At 42.7% G+C, this 14,735-nt stretch overlaps 1 protein-coding gene across 1 annotated transcript; it reads left to right on the forward strand.

The window, feature by feature from the left end:
- Positions 1-11,770: 11,770 nt before the first annotated feature.
- On the forward strand, positions 11,771-13,820 carry LOC129631422 (androgen-binding protein homolog). Its single transcript, XM_055552407.1, has 3 exons — positions 11,771-11,837; positions 12,342-12,517; positions 13,719-13,820. The coding sequence occupies exons 1-3, from the start codon at positions 11,771-11,773 to the stop codon at positions 13,818-13,820; spliced, it is 345 nt and encodes a 114-aa protein (XP_055408382.1).
- The last annotated feature ends 915 nt before the right edge of the window (positions 13,821-14,735 follow it).

The following is a 14,735-nucleotide window of genomic DNA, read 5'->3' on the forward strand; positions in this document are numbered from 1 at the left end:
TTTTCTTTTAAGAGGCAAGTGTCTTTTAATTTCATGGTTGCTGTCATCGTCAGAGTGATTTCAGAGCCCAGGAAAATAGAATCTGCAACTGTTTCCTTTTTTCCTATCTATTTGCCATGAAGTGATAGGACCAGATGCCATGATCTTCATTTTTTGAATGTTGAGATTTAAGCCAGCTTTTTCACTCTCCTCTTTCACTTTCATCAAGAGACTCTTCACTTTCTGCCATATGGGTGGTGGTCACCTGCATATTTGAGGTTATTGATATTTCTCCCTGCATTCTTGATTCCAGCTTATGATTCATCCAACCCAGCACTTCCGTGATGTACTCTGCATAGAAGTTAAATAAACAGGGTGACAATACACAGCCTTGATGTACTCCTTTCCCAATTTGGAACCAGTCTGTTGTTCCATGTCCTGTTCTAGCTGTTGCTTCTTGACCTGCATACAGATTTCTCAGAAGGCAGGTAGAGTGGTCTGGTATTCCCATCTCTCTAAGAATTTTCCTTAGTTTGTTGTGACCCACACAGTCAAGTCTTTAGCGTAGTCAATGAAGCAAAATATATGTTTTTCTGGAATTCTCTTTCTTTTTCTATGATCTAACAAATGTAAGCAATTGATCTCTGGTTCCGCTGCCTTTTCTAAATCCATCTTGTACATCTGGAATTTCTTGATTCACATACTGCTGAAGCCTAACTTGAAGGATTTTGAGCATTACCTTGCTAGCATGTGAAATGAATGCAGTTGTGCGGTTTTTGAACATTCTTTGGCATTGCCCTTCTTTGGATTCGGAGAAGGCAATGGCAACCCACTCCAGTACTCTTGCCTGGAAAATCCCATGGACAGAGGAGCCTGGTAGCCTGCAGTCCATGGGGTCGCGAAGAGTCAGACATGGCTGAGAGACTTCACTTTCACTTTCTTTGGATTGGAGTGAAAACTGACTTTTTCCAGTCCTGTGGCCACTGCTGAGTTTTCCAAATTTGCAGTCATATTGAGTGTAGCACTTTAAGAGCAGCTGAACTGTTTAAAATCGTGTGCACTATCTTTGTTCAGAGTAATGCTTCCTAAGGTCCATTTGACTTCACACACCAGGATGTCTGACTGTAGGTGAGTGACCACACCATCATGGGTACCCAGGTTATTAAGATTTTTTTTTAATAGTTCTGTGTATTCTTGCCACCTCTTAATCTCTTCTGTTTCTGTTAGGTCCTTACTGTTTCTGTTATATTTTGTGCTCATCCTTGAATGAAATGTTCCCTGGATATCTTCATTTTTTTTTTTAAAGTGACTTCTAGTGTTTCCCATTCTACTATTTTCCTTTATTTCTTTCATTGTTTATTTAAAAAGGCTTTCTTATCTTTCCTTGCTATTCTCTGCAACTTTGCATTCAGTTGGGTATATTTTTCCCTTTTTGCCTTACTTTTCTCTTGTCTTTTTTCCTTAGATATTTGTAAAGCCTCCTCAGACAACAACTTTGCCTTGTTTCATTTCTTTTTCTTTGGGTGGTTTTGATCACTGCCTCCTGTAAAATATTACAAACCTTCCTCCATAGTTCTTCAGGCACTCTGTTTACCAGACTTAACCCCTTGAATCTATTTGTTACCGCCACTGTATACATAAGGAATTTGATTTAGGTTGTATCTGAATAGTGTAGTGGTTTTCCCTACTTTCTCAATTTAAGCCTGAATTTTGCAGTAAGGAGCTCATGATCTGAGCCACCATGGTGTTGAATGCTTTGCCATGAAAATGAATAGAGATCATTCTGTCATTTTTGAGATTATACCCAAGTATTGCATTTTGGAATTTTTTTTGTTGACTCTAAGGGCTACTCCATTTTTTTCTAAGGAATTCTTGCCCACAGTAGTAGATATACTGGTCATCTGGAATCAAATTCTCCATTCCCATCCATTTTAGTTCACTGATTCCTAAGATGTTGATGTTCACTATGGCCATCTCCTGCTTCACCACATCCAATTCACCTTGATTCACGGACCTAACATTCCAGGTTCCTATGCAATACTGTTCCTTAGAGGATTGATCTTTACTTTCACCACCAGACACACCCACATTTGAGTGTCATTTCTGCTTTGGTTCAGCCTCTTCATTCTTTCTTGAGCTATTAGTAATTGCCTTCTACTCTTTTCCAGTAGCATATTGGATACTTTCCAGTCTGGGAGACTCACCAAACAGTGTCATATCTTTTTACCTTTAGATACCATGAGGTTCTCCTGGCAAGAACTGAAGTGGTTTGCCATTTCCTCCTCCAGTAGCCCACGTTTTGTCAGAACACTATGACCTGTCCATCTTGGGTGGCTGTGCATGGCATGGCTCATTGCTTCATTGAGTTATGCCAGCCCCTTCACCATAACAGGACTGTGATCCATGAAGGGGTCCATGTGCAATGAATACACTCAATTTTGGTATACATTTTGTTGTTTTGAAAATTTTTTTGCACTGATAAGTATAATCAATATTTTAAACATTTCCATAATTTTACCCATGTAAATGGAATCATGAAATATACCATCTATCTGGTCTGGGACTAAATATATCTAGTCCTGTTGTTGAATTATGTTGTTGTGTGCAGCGATAGGTTAGGTTAGGTTTTACCAAGTAGTATTTCTTCATGTTGGTATACCAAAATTTGTTAATCTAGCTACTTGATGGCAGACATTTCTGTTCTATTTTCCAAATTATATTTTTATTGTCATGGAAAACCGTATGAAATCTACACTCTTTTTTTTTTTTTAACTTTTTGATTCTTCATTTAAATTTCTATTAAATATTTATTTGTTTATATGAATCATACATTCCCAGCCATAGAATCTCCTCCGAGATCACTACTGTTACAAGGACAGAGACAGTCTCAGGTGAGGTGAGGAAGTTGGTGGCTTTCAATAGCACCTCCAACAATGGCTTCTTTGTTGAAATATTTATTGACCAGACAGCACGTGCTAGGTCTTTTGTCCACTGGCTTGTTGAGCTCTATCCTTATAACTAAAGAACCAAGACAGCCTAGTCCATCAGGCAGAGTTAAATTACTTTCAATGGCAAAAGAGATCAACCAATGGACACATAGCCATAGATATCAGGCTTTCGTGCTGAGCTCATGTATTCTCATTAGCTAAGTGAACTCAAACCTAGGAAATGACATGTTAAGAAAACTCAGTCATAGTAGTATACCTGGTAGAAAAATAACAAACACCATCCCCAAAGGAGCCAAAATTGAAGCTTCTTTATCTCCTATAAATGGGACAATCCCAGTTTATACCTGTTGTGTCAGTATCCCAGCAGCCCTAACACTTCCCTCAGGAAGTCTACATTTTTAATGACTTTGTACATCTTGTTCACTGTAAGCACAATATTGTACGTTAGTTCTCCAGAAATGTTGCATTTTGCACATTGTATAACCTGTCAACGGATATTCCCATTTGACAACTACCATCAGCCCCTGGTAGCCCACTGGTCTACTATCTGTTACTATGGCTCTAAATACTTTCTTTTTTAATAAAAAATACTTTAAAAATAATTTTATATTTTTGTTGCATCATGTAACTTGTGAGATCTTAGCTCCTTGACTAGGGATTGAATCTGGGCCCTCAGCAATGAGAGATGGAGTCCTAACCACTGAATCACCAGGGAGTTCTTGAGTTTAACTAACCACTTTATATACTTCCTCATATGAGTGGAATCAAGCAGAATTTGCCTTTCTGTGACTGGCTTATTTCACTTGCAATAATGTCCTTAAGGCTCATCCATTTTGTTGCATATAGTAAAATTTTTTCTTTTTAAAGGCTGAACAATATTTCACTATGTATATATCACATTTTCTTTATCTATATAAATATATAGATGGATATTTGGGTTACCCCCATGTACCACGAATAATGGTACAATGAACCCGGGATTGCAATATCTCTTTGAGATCTTGATTTTAATTCTTTTAGATAAATACCCTTAAGTGTGGTTGCTGGATCAGATGACATTGTATTTTTCAGTTTTTGAAGGCCCTCCATGCTCTTATCTATAATGGCTGTGCCAGCTTACGGTCTCAGTTTCTCCACATTCATGCCAGTACTTGCATGTGTTTTTAAAAATAGCCTTTATAATAAGTATAAAGTGATATCTCAGTGTGGTTTTGCTTTATATTTCCCTGATAATTATTGATATTGAGCACCTTTTATATACCTGCTGGCCCTTCTTTTATCTTCTTCAGAGAATTGCCTATTCAGGTCCAATGCTTAATTTTTAGTTGGAATGTTTTTTGTTTTTCATGGAGGTGTAGGTACTTTTGAGGAGAAGGCAATGGCAACCCACTCCAGTACTCTTGCCTGGAAAATCCCACGAACGGAGAAGCCTGATGGGCTGCAGTCCATGAGGTGGCTGAGAGTCGGACACGACTGAGCGACTTCACTTTCACTTTTCACTTTCATGCATTGGAGAAGGAAATGGCAACCCACTCCAGTGTTCTTGCCTGGAGAATCCCAGGGATGGGGAAGCCTGGTGGGCTGCCATCTCTGGGGTTGCACAGAGTCGGACACGACTGAAGCGACTTAGCAGCAGCAGCAGGTACTTTTGTGTGCATGCTAAGTTACTTCAGTTGTGTCCGAACTCAGTGACCCCATGGACTGCAGCATGCCAGTTTCTATCCATGGGATTCTCCAGGCAAGAATACTGGAGTGGATTGCCATGTCCTCCTCCAGGGGATCTTCCCCAGCCAGGGATCAAATCCATGTCTCATTATGTTTCCTGCATTGGCAGGCAGGTTCTTTACTACCAGCGCCCCCAGGGAAGCCTAGTGTTGGAATCCTTGTTTATTTTGGATATTAACTTCTTATCAGATATGTGGTTTGAGAATATTTTCCCATTATATAGGTGGCATTTTCACTTTGTTGATGATTTCCTTTGCTCTGTAGAAACTTTTTATTTTACTTTGTTCCACTTGTCTTCTTTTGTTTTTGTTTCTTGTGCTTTGGTTTTAATATCCAAGAAATCATTGCCAAACCCATGTCATACAGTTTTCCCCCTATGTTTCCTTCTAGTAATTTTACAGTTTCAGGCATTGTGTTTAACCTATTTTGAATTGTTTTGTATGTGTGGTGTAAGATAAAAATAAAATTTCATTCCTTTTCTTTACCATATCCAGTAGTTCCAACACTATTTATGGAAGATACCATCTTTTCCCATTTTGTATTCCTGGCAACCTTGTCAAAGATCAGTTGAGTGTACGTGTATGAGTGTGTGTTTTCTGGGCTCTCTCTTCTGTTCCACTGGTCTATATGTCTGCATGTCAGTATCATACTGTTTTAATGACTGCAGCTTTGTAATATGTTTTGAAACAAAGAGGTGTGGTTCCTCCAACTTTGTTTTTCTTTCTCAAGATTGTTTTAGCTATTCAGAGTCCTTTGTGGTTGCATATGATTTTTTTGACCATTTTTCTAGTTCTTTAAAAATATGTCTTGGAACCTGGGAATTCATTGTCTGTTCATATCATTTTTGGTGGTATGGATATCGTAACAACATTAGCCTTCCAATCCATGAATATGGCATGTTGTTCTACTTCTTTGTGTCTTCTTTAATGTTTTTCATCAGTATTTTGTAGTTTTCAATGTAGAAGTTTTCCCCCCTCTGTGATTCATTCTAAGTATTTTATCTTTTCTTAATTTCCTTTTGAAGTTTTCACTGTTAGTGTATGGAAACATAACTGTAATGGTGCTCAGCAGTGTCTCTGGGTTCAGTAATAGGAAACTAGGGCAGGTAGTGGTGGTTGGTAGTGCCAGGAGTGTGCACAGACTCAGCTGTGAGGCTGTAGGTAAATGCACAGGGGCAGTGGAGTGTGCATCATGACAAGGATAGGGCTTGTGTTAAAATCTGGGTCTGATCGCAGGCACAGGTTCAATTGCTGATGTCAGAGCTGGTAGCAGGTCTGCACCTGGCTTCAGGACCAGGGCTAGCTTAGCTGTATGCGTGATGGTTGTGCTGAGTTCCAAGGAGGCACTAGCTGTCATGGGTTCTATTAGGGAGGTGTGAGAAGGACTGGTTAGGGATGGTCGAAGGCCCTCCAAGCTGAGTCTGTCTGCTATTGTTCTTATAATGTAGAGTGGAGGAAATGGCAGCCCACTCCAGTATCCTTGTCTGGTGAATCCCACAGACAGAAGAGCCTCTTAGGTTATAGTCCTTGGGGTCACAAAGAGTCAAACATAACTTATAACTCTGAGCACAGCACAGAGGAGGGTTCAGACTTTGGGTTTTGCGAAAGACAATACAGAGCTGAAGCCCCCTGCTTGTCTTCTTAATCTGTGTACATGTGACAGCTGTGTGTCTTACCACTGGATATGTCATATTTGATTGTTGATTAATGTTATGTTTGTCAGATCTGCACTGTTTTCCCCTTCTCCTCTCTGCCTCTTTTCTTTGGAAATGAGTTACTGAGTCTAGCTCATGCTCAGGGAGTGCAGAGCAGTAAGTTTTCCCTCCTGAAGGTGATAATCTATCTGTGTAACTGGAGATATTTCAGTAAGGAATGGTTGTCTCTTCTCCCACATTATTTTAGTTTTGTTTAGGTGCACTAGGGCTTTTTGTTTGTTTGTTTTTTAATTTTTTTAATTGAAGGATAATTGCTTTACAGGATTTTGTAGTTTTCTGTCATAACATCAACAAGAATCAGCCATAGGTTAACCCATGTCGCCTCCCTCCCAAACCTCCCTCCTATCTCCCTCACCACTCCACCCTTCTAGATTGTCACAGAGCCCCTGTTTGAGTTCCCTGAGTCATACAGCAGATTCCCATTGGCTATCTACTTTACATATGGTAATGTAAGTTTCCATTACTTTCTCCATACATTCACCTTCTCCCTCCTCTCCTCCCCCTGCATCCACAAGTCTGTTTTCTATATCGGTTTCTCCATTGCTGCCCTGAAAATGAATTCATCAGTACAATCTCTCTAGATTCCGTATATATGTGTCAGTATATGATATTTATATTTCTCTTTCTGGCCTACTTCACTCTGTATAATAGACTCTAAGTTCGTCTACCTTATTAGAACTGACTCAAATGTGTTCCTTTTTATCAGTTCAGTTCAGTTGCTCAGTCATGTCTGACTCTTTGCTACCCCATGGACTGCAGCACGCCAGGCTTCCCTGTCCATCACCAACTCCCAAGTTTTGCTCAAACTCATGTCCATCGAGTCGGTGATGCCATCCAACCATCTCATCCTCTGTTGTCCCCTTCTCCTCTTGCCTTCAATCTTTCCCAGCATCAGGGTCTTTTCCAATGACCTTTTTGGAGGGCACAAGCAAAACTTTGTGTGCACCAGGACCCAGGAGAAAGGAGCAGTGACCCCACAAGAGACTGACCCAGACTTGCCTGTGAGCATCCAGGAATCTCCAGCAGAGGCATGGGTCGGTGGTGCCCTGCTGCAGGGTCAGGGGCAATGAGTGAGGCAGTGCATGCACAGGGCCTTTTGAAGGAAGTTACCATTATCTTCATTACCACCACCATGGTTTGGTCTCAGGTCAAACAACAGGGAGGGAACACAGCCCCTCCCATCACAGAAAATTGGATTAAAGATTTACTGAGCTTGGGCCTTCCCATCAGAACAAGACCTAGTTTCCCCCACAGTCAGTCTCTCCCATCTGGAAGCTTCCATAAGCCTCTTATCCTTGTCCCTCAGAGGGCAGACAGGATGAAAACCACAATCACAGAAAACTAATCAAACTGATCACATGGACCACAGCCTTGTCTAACTCAATGAAACTATGAACCACGCCATGTAGGACCACCCAAGATGGACAGGTCATGATGGAGAGTTCTGATAAAATGTGGTCCACTGGAGAAGGCAATGGCAAAGCACTTCAGTATTCTTGCATTAAGAACCCCATGGACAGTATGACAAGGCAAAAAGATATAACACTGAAAGATGAGCTCCCCAGATCGGTAGGTGCCCAATATGCTACCAGAGAAGAGTGAAGAAATAACACCAGAAAGAATGAAGAGACAGAGCCAAAGCAAAAACAATGCCCAGTTGTTGATGTGACTGGTGATGGAAGTAAAGTCCAATGCTGTAAAGAACAATATTGCATAGAAACCTGAAATGTTAGGTCTGTGAATCAAGGTAAATTGGAAGTGGTCAAACAGGAGATGGCAAGAGTGAACATTGATATTTTAGGAATCAGTGAACTAAAATGGACTGGAATGGGTGAATTTAACTCAGATGACCATTATATCTACTACTGTGGGCAAGAATCTCTTAGAATAAATGGAGTAGCCATGATAGTCAACAAATGAGTCCGAAATGCAGTTCCTTTTTACGGCTGAGTAGTATTCGATTGTACATATGTACCACAGCTTCTTTATCCATTCATCTGTTGATGGGCATCTAGGTTGCTTCCATGCCCTACCTATTGTAAATAGTGCTGCAGTGAACTATGGGGTACATGTGTCTTTTTCAGTTTTGGTTTTCTCAGGGTATGCCTAGTAGTGGGATTGCTAGGTCATATGGTGATTTTATTTCTAGCTTTTTAAAGGAATCTTAATACCATCTTTCATAGTGGCTGTATCAATTTACATTCCCACTAGCAATGCAGGAGAGTTCCCTTTTCTCCTATGCTACAAAGCTACAGTCATCAAGACAGTATGCCACTGGCACAAAAACAGAAATATAGACCAATGGAACAAGATAGAGAGCACAGAGATAAACCCAACACATATTGGTACCTTATTTTTTACAAAGGAAACAAGAATATACAATGAGGATAAGATAGCCTCTTCAATAAATGGTGCTGGGAAAACTGGACAGCTGCATGCAAAAGAATGAAATTAGAACACTTCCTAATGCCATACACAGAGATAAACTCAAAATGGATTAAAGACCTAAGTGTAAGACCAGAAACTTTAAAAGTCTTAGAGGAAAACAGGCAGCACACATAAATCAAAGCAAGATCCTCTATTACCCACCTCCTAAAGTAATTTGGGGGCAGGAAGAGAAGGGGACGACAGAGGATGAGATGGCTGGATGGCATCGCTGACTCGATGGACATGAGTCTCAGTGAACTCCAGGAGTTGGTGATGGACAGGGAGGCCTGGCGTGCTGCAATTCATGGGGTCGCAAAGAGTCGGACACGACTGAGCGACTGATCTGATCTGATCTGAAAGTAATGGAAATAAAAACAAAAATAAACAAGTGGGACCTAAACTTAAAAGCTTTTGCACAGCAAAGGAAACTACAAACAAGGTGAAAAGACAACCCTCAGAATGGGAGAAAATAATAGCAATGAAACAACAGCATGGGATTGATTTCCAAAATATACAAGCAGCTCGTGCAATTCAATACCAGAAAAACAAACAACCCAATCAAAAAGTGTGAAAAAGACCTAAAAAGACATTTCTCCAAAGAAGACATATAGATGGCTAACAAACACATGAAAAGATGCTCAACATTGCTCAATATTAGAGAAATGCAAATCAAAACTGCAATGAGATACCACCTCACACCAGTTAGAATGGCCACTGTCAAAAAGTCTACAAACAGTAAATTCTGGAGAGGGTGTGGAGACAAGGTGTGCTAGGTCTTATTGCGGTGTGTGTGACTTCTCTTTGCAGAGCACAGTTTCTCTAGTTGCAGCAGGAGGGCTTTAGTTGCCCCAGGGCATGTGGGAGCTTAGGCCCCTGACCAGGGATTGAACCAATTACCACTACATCAGAGGGCAGATTCTTATCCACAGAACACCAAGGAAGTTCCTATTTATTAATGTAATCATTTACTGGACACCAGGGAAGTTCTTATTTCTTTACGTAATCATTTATTTTATTAGTGTGGACTCATGCATATTAGTGTGGACTCACACATATTACTGTATACTTTGGGTTATCATCCGATACTCTGTTATTTATATTGTCCATCAAACCTTTTCCAATTTGTCAGTAGGAGCTTCTCAGACTTCCTTTTAGAGTTTCAAGGTCCATTTTATTGTATTAGTGCCTGGAAAATCCCATGGATGGAGGAGCCTAGTGGGCTGCAGTTCATGGGGTCGCTAAGAGTTGGACACGACTGAGCGACTTCACTTTCACTTTTCACTTTCTTGCACTGGAGAAGGAGATGGCAGCCCACTCCGGTGTTCTTGCCTGGAGAATCCCAGGCATGGGGGAGCCTGGTGGGCTGCCATCTATGGGGTCACAGAGTCGGACACGACTGAAGTGACTTAGCAGCAGCAGTGCAAACAAACTGCTCTCCTAATGTGAAAGTTTGAGTTTGACTCTTGACAGAGTTTTCACACATGGAGTGCTGCCTCTGGTGAACCCAGCACTCTTGGCCTTAGAACTCCCATCCCCAGTGGCCTGTAGGACTGTGGACCTCAGACAAACCTTACAACTGCACAGCTGCTTGCTGATGTTTCTGGATAAACTGTGCAGTTTAGATACCTCTTGAGATCAAGTTCACTGATGGAAGAGGATGAGACAGCCATTTTTGGGCAAGGCTAGACTGCTAGGGGTGAAGAATGTGCCCAGGAACTTGTTGTCTTAAGGGTTTGAGAAAGACTGGTAGCATGATGTGAAATTAACAGAATTATAAGCCCAGTGAAAACCTACATGGCTGTAAGTCCTGAGTTCCTTGTTGGGAATACTTTGGAAACCGAGGTTGGTTGTCCACCATTGCTTGGGGCCCAGTCTAGAGACTGAAGATGTTAAGATATTCGAGGGCTTCAGTAAGGCCCCTTCAGCAAGGCCCCAATGCACAGTTTTATGCATTCTTATCTCCAGGGCTTAACCTTGGGGAAAAAGAAAGGATTCTGTGACCTTTTTTCTTCCTGACAGTGATGTAGACCTGTCCTTGGCTCTTTTGTGATTCTGTCTGCTCAGTTTGGGAGAATGCTGCCCTTGGAAACAGGATAGGTTGGGGGAAGGTTGATCAGGAAAACAGGTGATCATTGGGGCTGGGACAACAGAGCACTTGGCTGCAAATGGAATCACTTAGAAATGTCAGTGTTTCCGTAATCACAGCCTCTGTTCTCTGGTACCGAATAGAAACACAGAAACAGTGTTTTGGGTGAAGTAGAAAAGAGTAGCTTTTATTGCTTTGCCAGGCAAAGGTGAACACAGTGGACTAATGTCCTGAAGACCATGTGAACCACCTTGGGGCAGGTAGTGAGGAGTTTTAGGGTGTTTCAGGGGCAGGGCGTGATCAGCTGGTGAACAGTTCTTGGATAGGTTGGCATCAAGGTGAATTTTTAAGCATCATCAACCTTTTAGTTTCAGCCAGTTTATGGTTTATGTTCTTGTGGTCAGCAGATTTCATCTGGAGGGGGGTCTACTTTCTGTAAAAACAACATAGGAATGTGTGTCAGGCCTTTGTATGTTTTAGGAAACTTGGAGTTTGGCTATTCTGTTATGTTGCAGAATTATAGTCTAAATTGTTACCAGTTCCCCAGCCCAACAGCTATTCTTTGTTTCTACATCTTCACATTTCCCAGTCATTAACTCTTGAGTCAGCATTTTACTTCAAAAGACAAGGTCACAGGGGCTTGTACATGGTTTCATCAGCTCCACTTGGTCTTTGGCAAAGACACCCCAACATGTTCTCCAGAAGCTCTGCTCTCAGAGAGGAAAGGGCTTCCCACAGTAAACACCCCAAGGACAAGGGAACCACATATTCCAGGAGCCTGACCACAGGACTGTGTTCCTCCTGGGAGGGGTTTGGGCTGAGCTCAGGGAGCTAGGGGTTTTTAAAGTGACGAAACCCTGCCCTGAGCAGAGCACTCCAGCCGCCACCACGATGAAGGGAGCACTGCTTTTGGTGGCCTTTCTGGTGACCAGAGAGCTGACCTTTGAGACACATGAGGGTAGGAAGGAGGGTCCAGATGGCCCATCTGATCCTTGCCCAAGGCCGTCTCACTGAATTCTTCCTAGTCCTGTCCACACCACTTCTGGGACAGATTCTGAGGGCAGCTGTCTGATCAGTGCCCAGGAATCCTGCACAAACTCCTTGAGGCTTTCAGCCTTTGAATGGAAGGAGTGGTGTGGAGTTGGAAGGGTCATTAGCTATGCACACACTGGGGGATAATTAGTTTGGGGGTAGTGGTGCACATTGGAAGGGAGGAAGCAGGCTGGTATGCCTGGGGCAGTGGTCAAGGGCAGAGGGGTCTCCAGGCCTACCCCCTCTTACTGCTCCCTTCTGCTGGGTGGTTTTCTGTCTGGAATGAAAGCAGTCCTGGGAGAGGGCGGGTCTCTGTGGGAGTGAGTCTGGAAGTTTTGGATGTGAGTTCTATCAAGTGGTGAGAAACAGGAACCTCCTACTCTGATAATCCTCTTGAAAAGGTGCTTTCTGTCTGCGCTTTCAGTGGAAGCCTGCCCTGTGTTTTATGGAGCAGTTGGTACAGTTTTTATTGGAAGCAAAACATTGTTGAACTCAACGTTCGATTTGGTTGATGCTACCAATGAGGAAAAGGAAGCTATAGGAAAACTCCAGGATTGCTTCAATGAGAATGGATTTCGTGCCAAGCTTTTCATTATAGAACTTGTGGTAATTTACTCTCTTCATCCCCTACCCTGCCCTGCCCACTCACATGCATAGTGCAGTATGCCACATGGGAATAGATCATGCAGTCATGGGATATGTGACAGATAAGAGCTATAAACAAAGAAGCACATAAACCCTTTGATTCACCCTGCAACACCTGTAATATGCAAGTACAGTCCATCTGCACATCCAGCCTCTTGTTACTGAATATGCCTGTATCATGCCAGTCAACTCACACACAGAATAGGGCTGTAATATCAATGCAGTAGGCCAAGTGTCTTGAGTCATCATTTTTTGCCTCAGTGAGAGGAGCTAGTATTGGAGGAGTAGAATTTTAATGTTTGGCAGGAAAGGAAGCATTCAGCTCACACATAAGTAACAGTCTTGTCAGCTCTACTTTAGGAATATTGAAAAGGAGCCCCTGGCTTTAGAGTCTCTTTCCAGCATGAGACTCCCTGGCTTTGTGAAGTTTCTGGCCTGTGATCTCGTCACCTCTTGTTCCCACTCTGATGGCCATTGCTCTGGCTCAGAGCCCTATTTCCACCCACATGGTCTCTGTGTCTACAAGCCAGAATTTTCACTGTGGTGTTTTGGTGCCTGAGGCTTCTGAGGAGGATTCTAGGTATCTGTGACTGCTCATCTGAGCTAGCAGTGTATCTCCCAAAGAACCATCTTTCCTTTTTTGTTATTGTTAAGTAATACTGGAGATTGTGAATAGTCTTTCTCAACATATTTTCCTCAAATTGTTGATTGTTCAAAATGAGAGGTTTTCTGCAGAGTTTCATGCACTAATAGGAGCACACAGAGCACATGGGTTTGTTTACGACTCCTGCATGCACATTAGTCCACCCAGCACACCTGACAGAAGAGGCTCAGGTGCAAGAAGTGTGACCCAAACTCAGGCTCCAGCACCTTGCTCCTCCCTCAGGACTAGTCCCGGCTGTGCCCTGCTGACCCTTGTCATCTCCTCCCTTCCCTGGCATGGTTGGTGACTCTGTCTTCCTCCTGACACCTGTGCTTAGGCTGTTAGGGAGCCATCCTTCCCCTGGTGCCTGCTGGCAGCCCCCTGTCCAGTGGTGGGTCTGTGGGCAGAGGTTCTTGCTGGGGATGGGGCTGAATCCCTGAGGGTGAGGTGATCCTGGGGAGACAGGATAGCCTGGCTGTGGGCTCAGGTCCTGTCTTTTCTCCTCCTATTCCCTCCCAGAGTTCCATCATTATCAATGAGGATTGCTCTGGCTATAGAGTGTCCACAGTGGTGAATGCTGTTTCAGGATTACTTCTCAGTGTGATGTCTTTGGTGAGATGATCTTTCCCAGGGATGCCAGCGTGCACTCAAGCTTCCTGCCCTGTTCTCCTCAACTGAAGCTGGAATCCAGATACCCGTCCCACCTGATGTGATCTCTATGAGGCTGACTCTAATAAAATGACTGCAGTATTGCTCTGTGAGCCACGTGTGTGTGTGTGCTCTGGGGAGGATGTGAGGCAGGAGGTCTTGGGAGATGGTGTCTCCTTCTTGGGAGAAGTGTCACATGTAATCATTGAGAGCATGGGAACCAGAGTCAGACAGAATGATGGTAAACCTAAGCCCTGTCCCTGGCAAGCTGTGGAAACTTGGGCAAGTTTGTTTAACTTTTTCAAGTCATTTTGTCATCTGCTAAATGGGGATTGTGTGTCAAGATTAAGCCAGTAACATAGTTTATAACAAGATTATAGCCAATAGCTTTTAAGGATAAAATTGTTGTTTGTGGACACAGATGGAATATCTCCTACTCTGGCCTTCAGCACAGAGGCAGAACTTCCAGTCCTTTAAATATCCCTCTGGTTATTGAATGGTGACTTCTGAGATGACCTGAGAGGATCATCACAGGTCCCCTCTTCCTCGTTAGTGGTATTTGCCATCTTCTACTTCTAGCCTGATATTTCTTCAGGGACACTAGGTGCCACTGCTGTTCTTGGTCTTGCCATGGGGACCAGGACCTCTATGAAGTGTTGGACCATGAAGAAGGAAGTGTACAGAAGAAACTACCCCAGTGAGGATGTTGTTTCTGTGGAAGCAGCTCATGCTATGAAATGTGAATTGAAGGATGTGCCATATGGGGCACGTGTCCTGAACCCTCCAACCTACTTGTAAAGGCATGAGATAGATAGATACAATACAATTGTAATGTATTGCATTACAATAGGAGATTTGTGAAGCTACCAGGATGGGAATAGGTTTTAT

Source organism: Bubalus kerabau, chromosome 17 (genome assembly GCF_029407905.1).
Source record: "Bubalus kerabau isolate K-KA32 ecotype Philippines breed swamp buffalo chromosome 17, PCC_UOA_SB_1v2, whole genome shotgun sequence".
Lineage (NCBI taxonomy): Eukaryota > Metazoa > Chordata > Mammalia > Artiodactyla > Bovidae > Bubalus > Bubalus kerabau.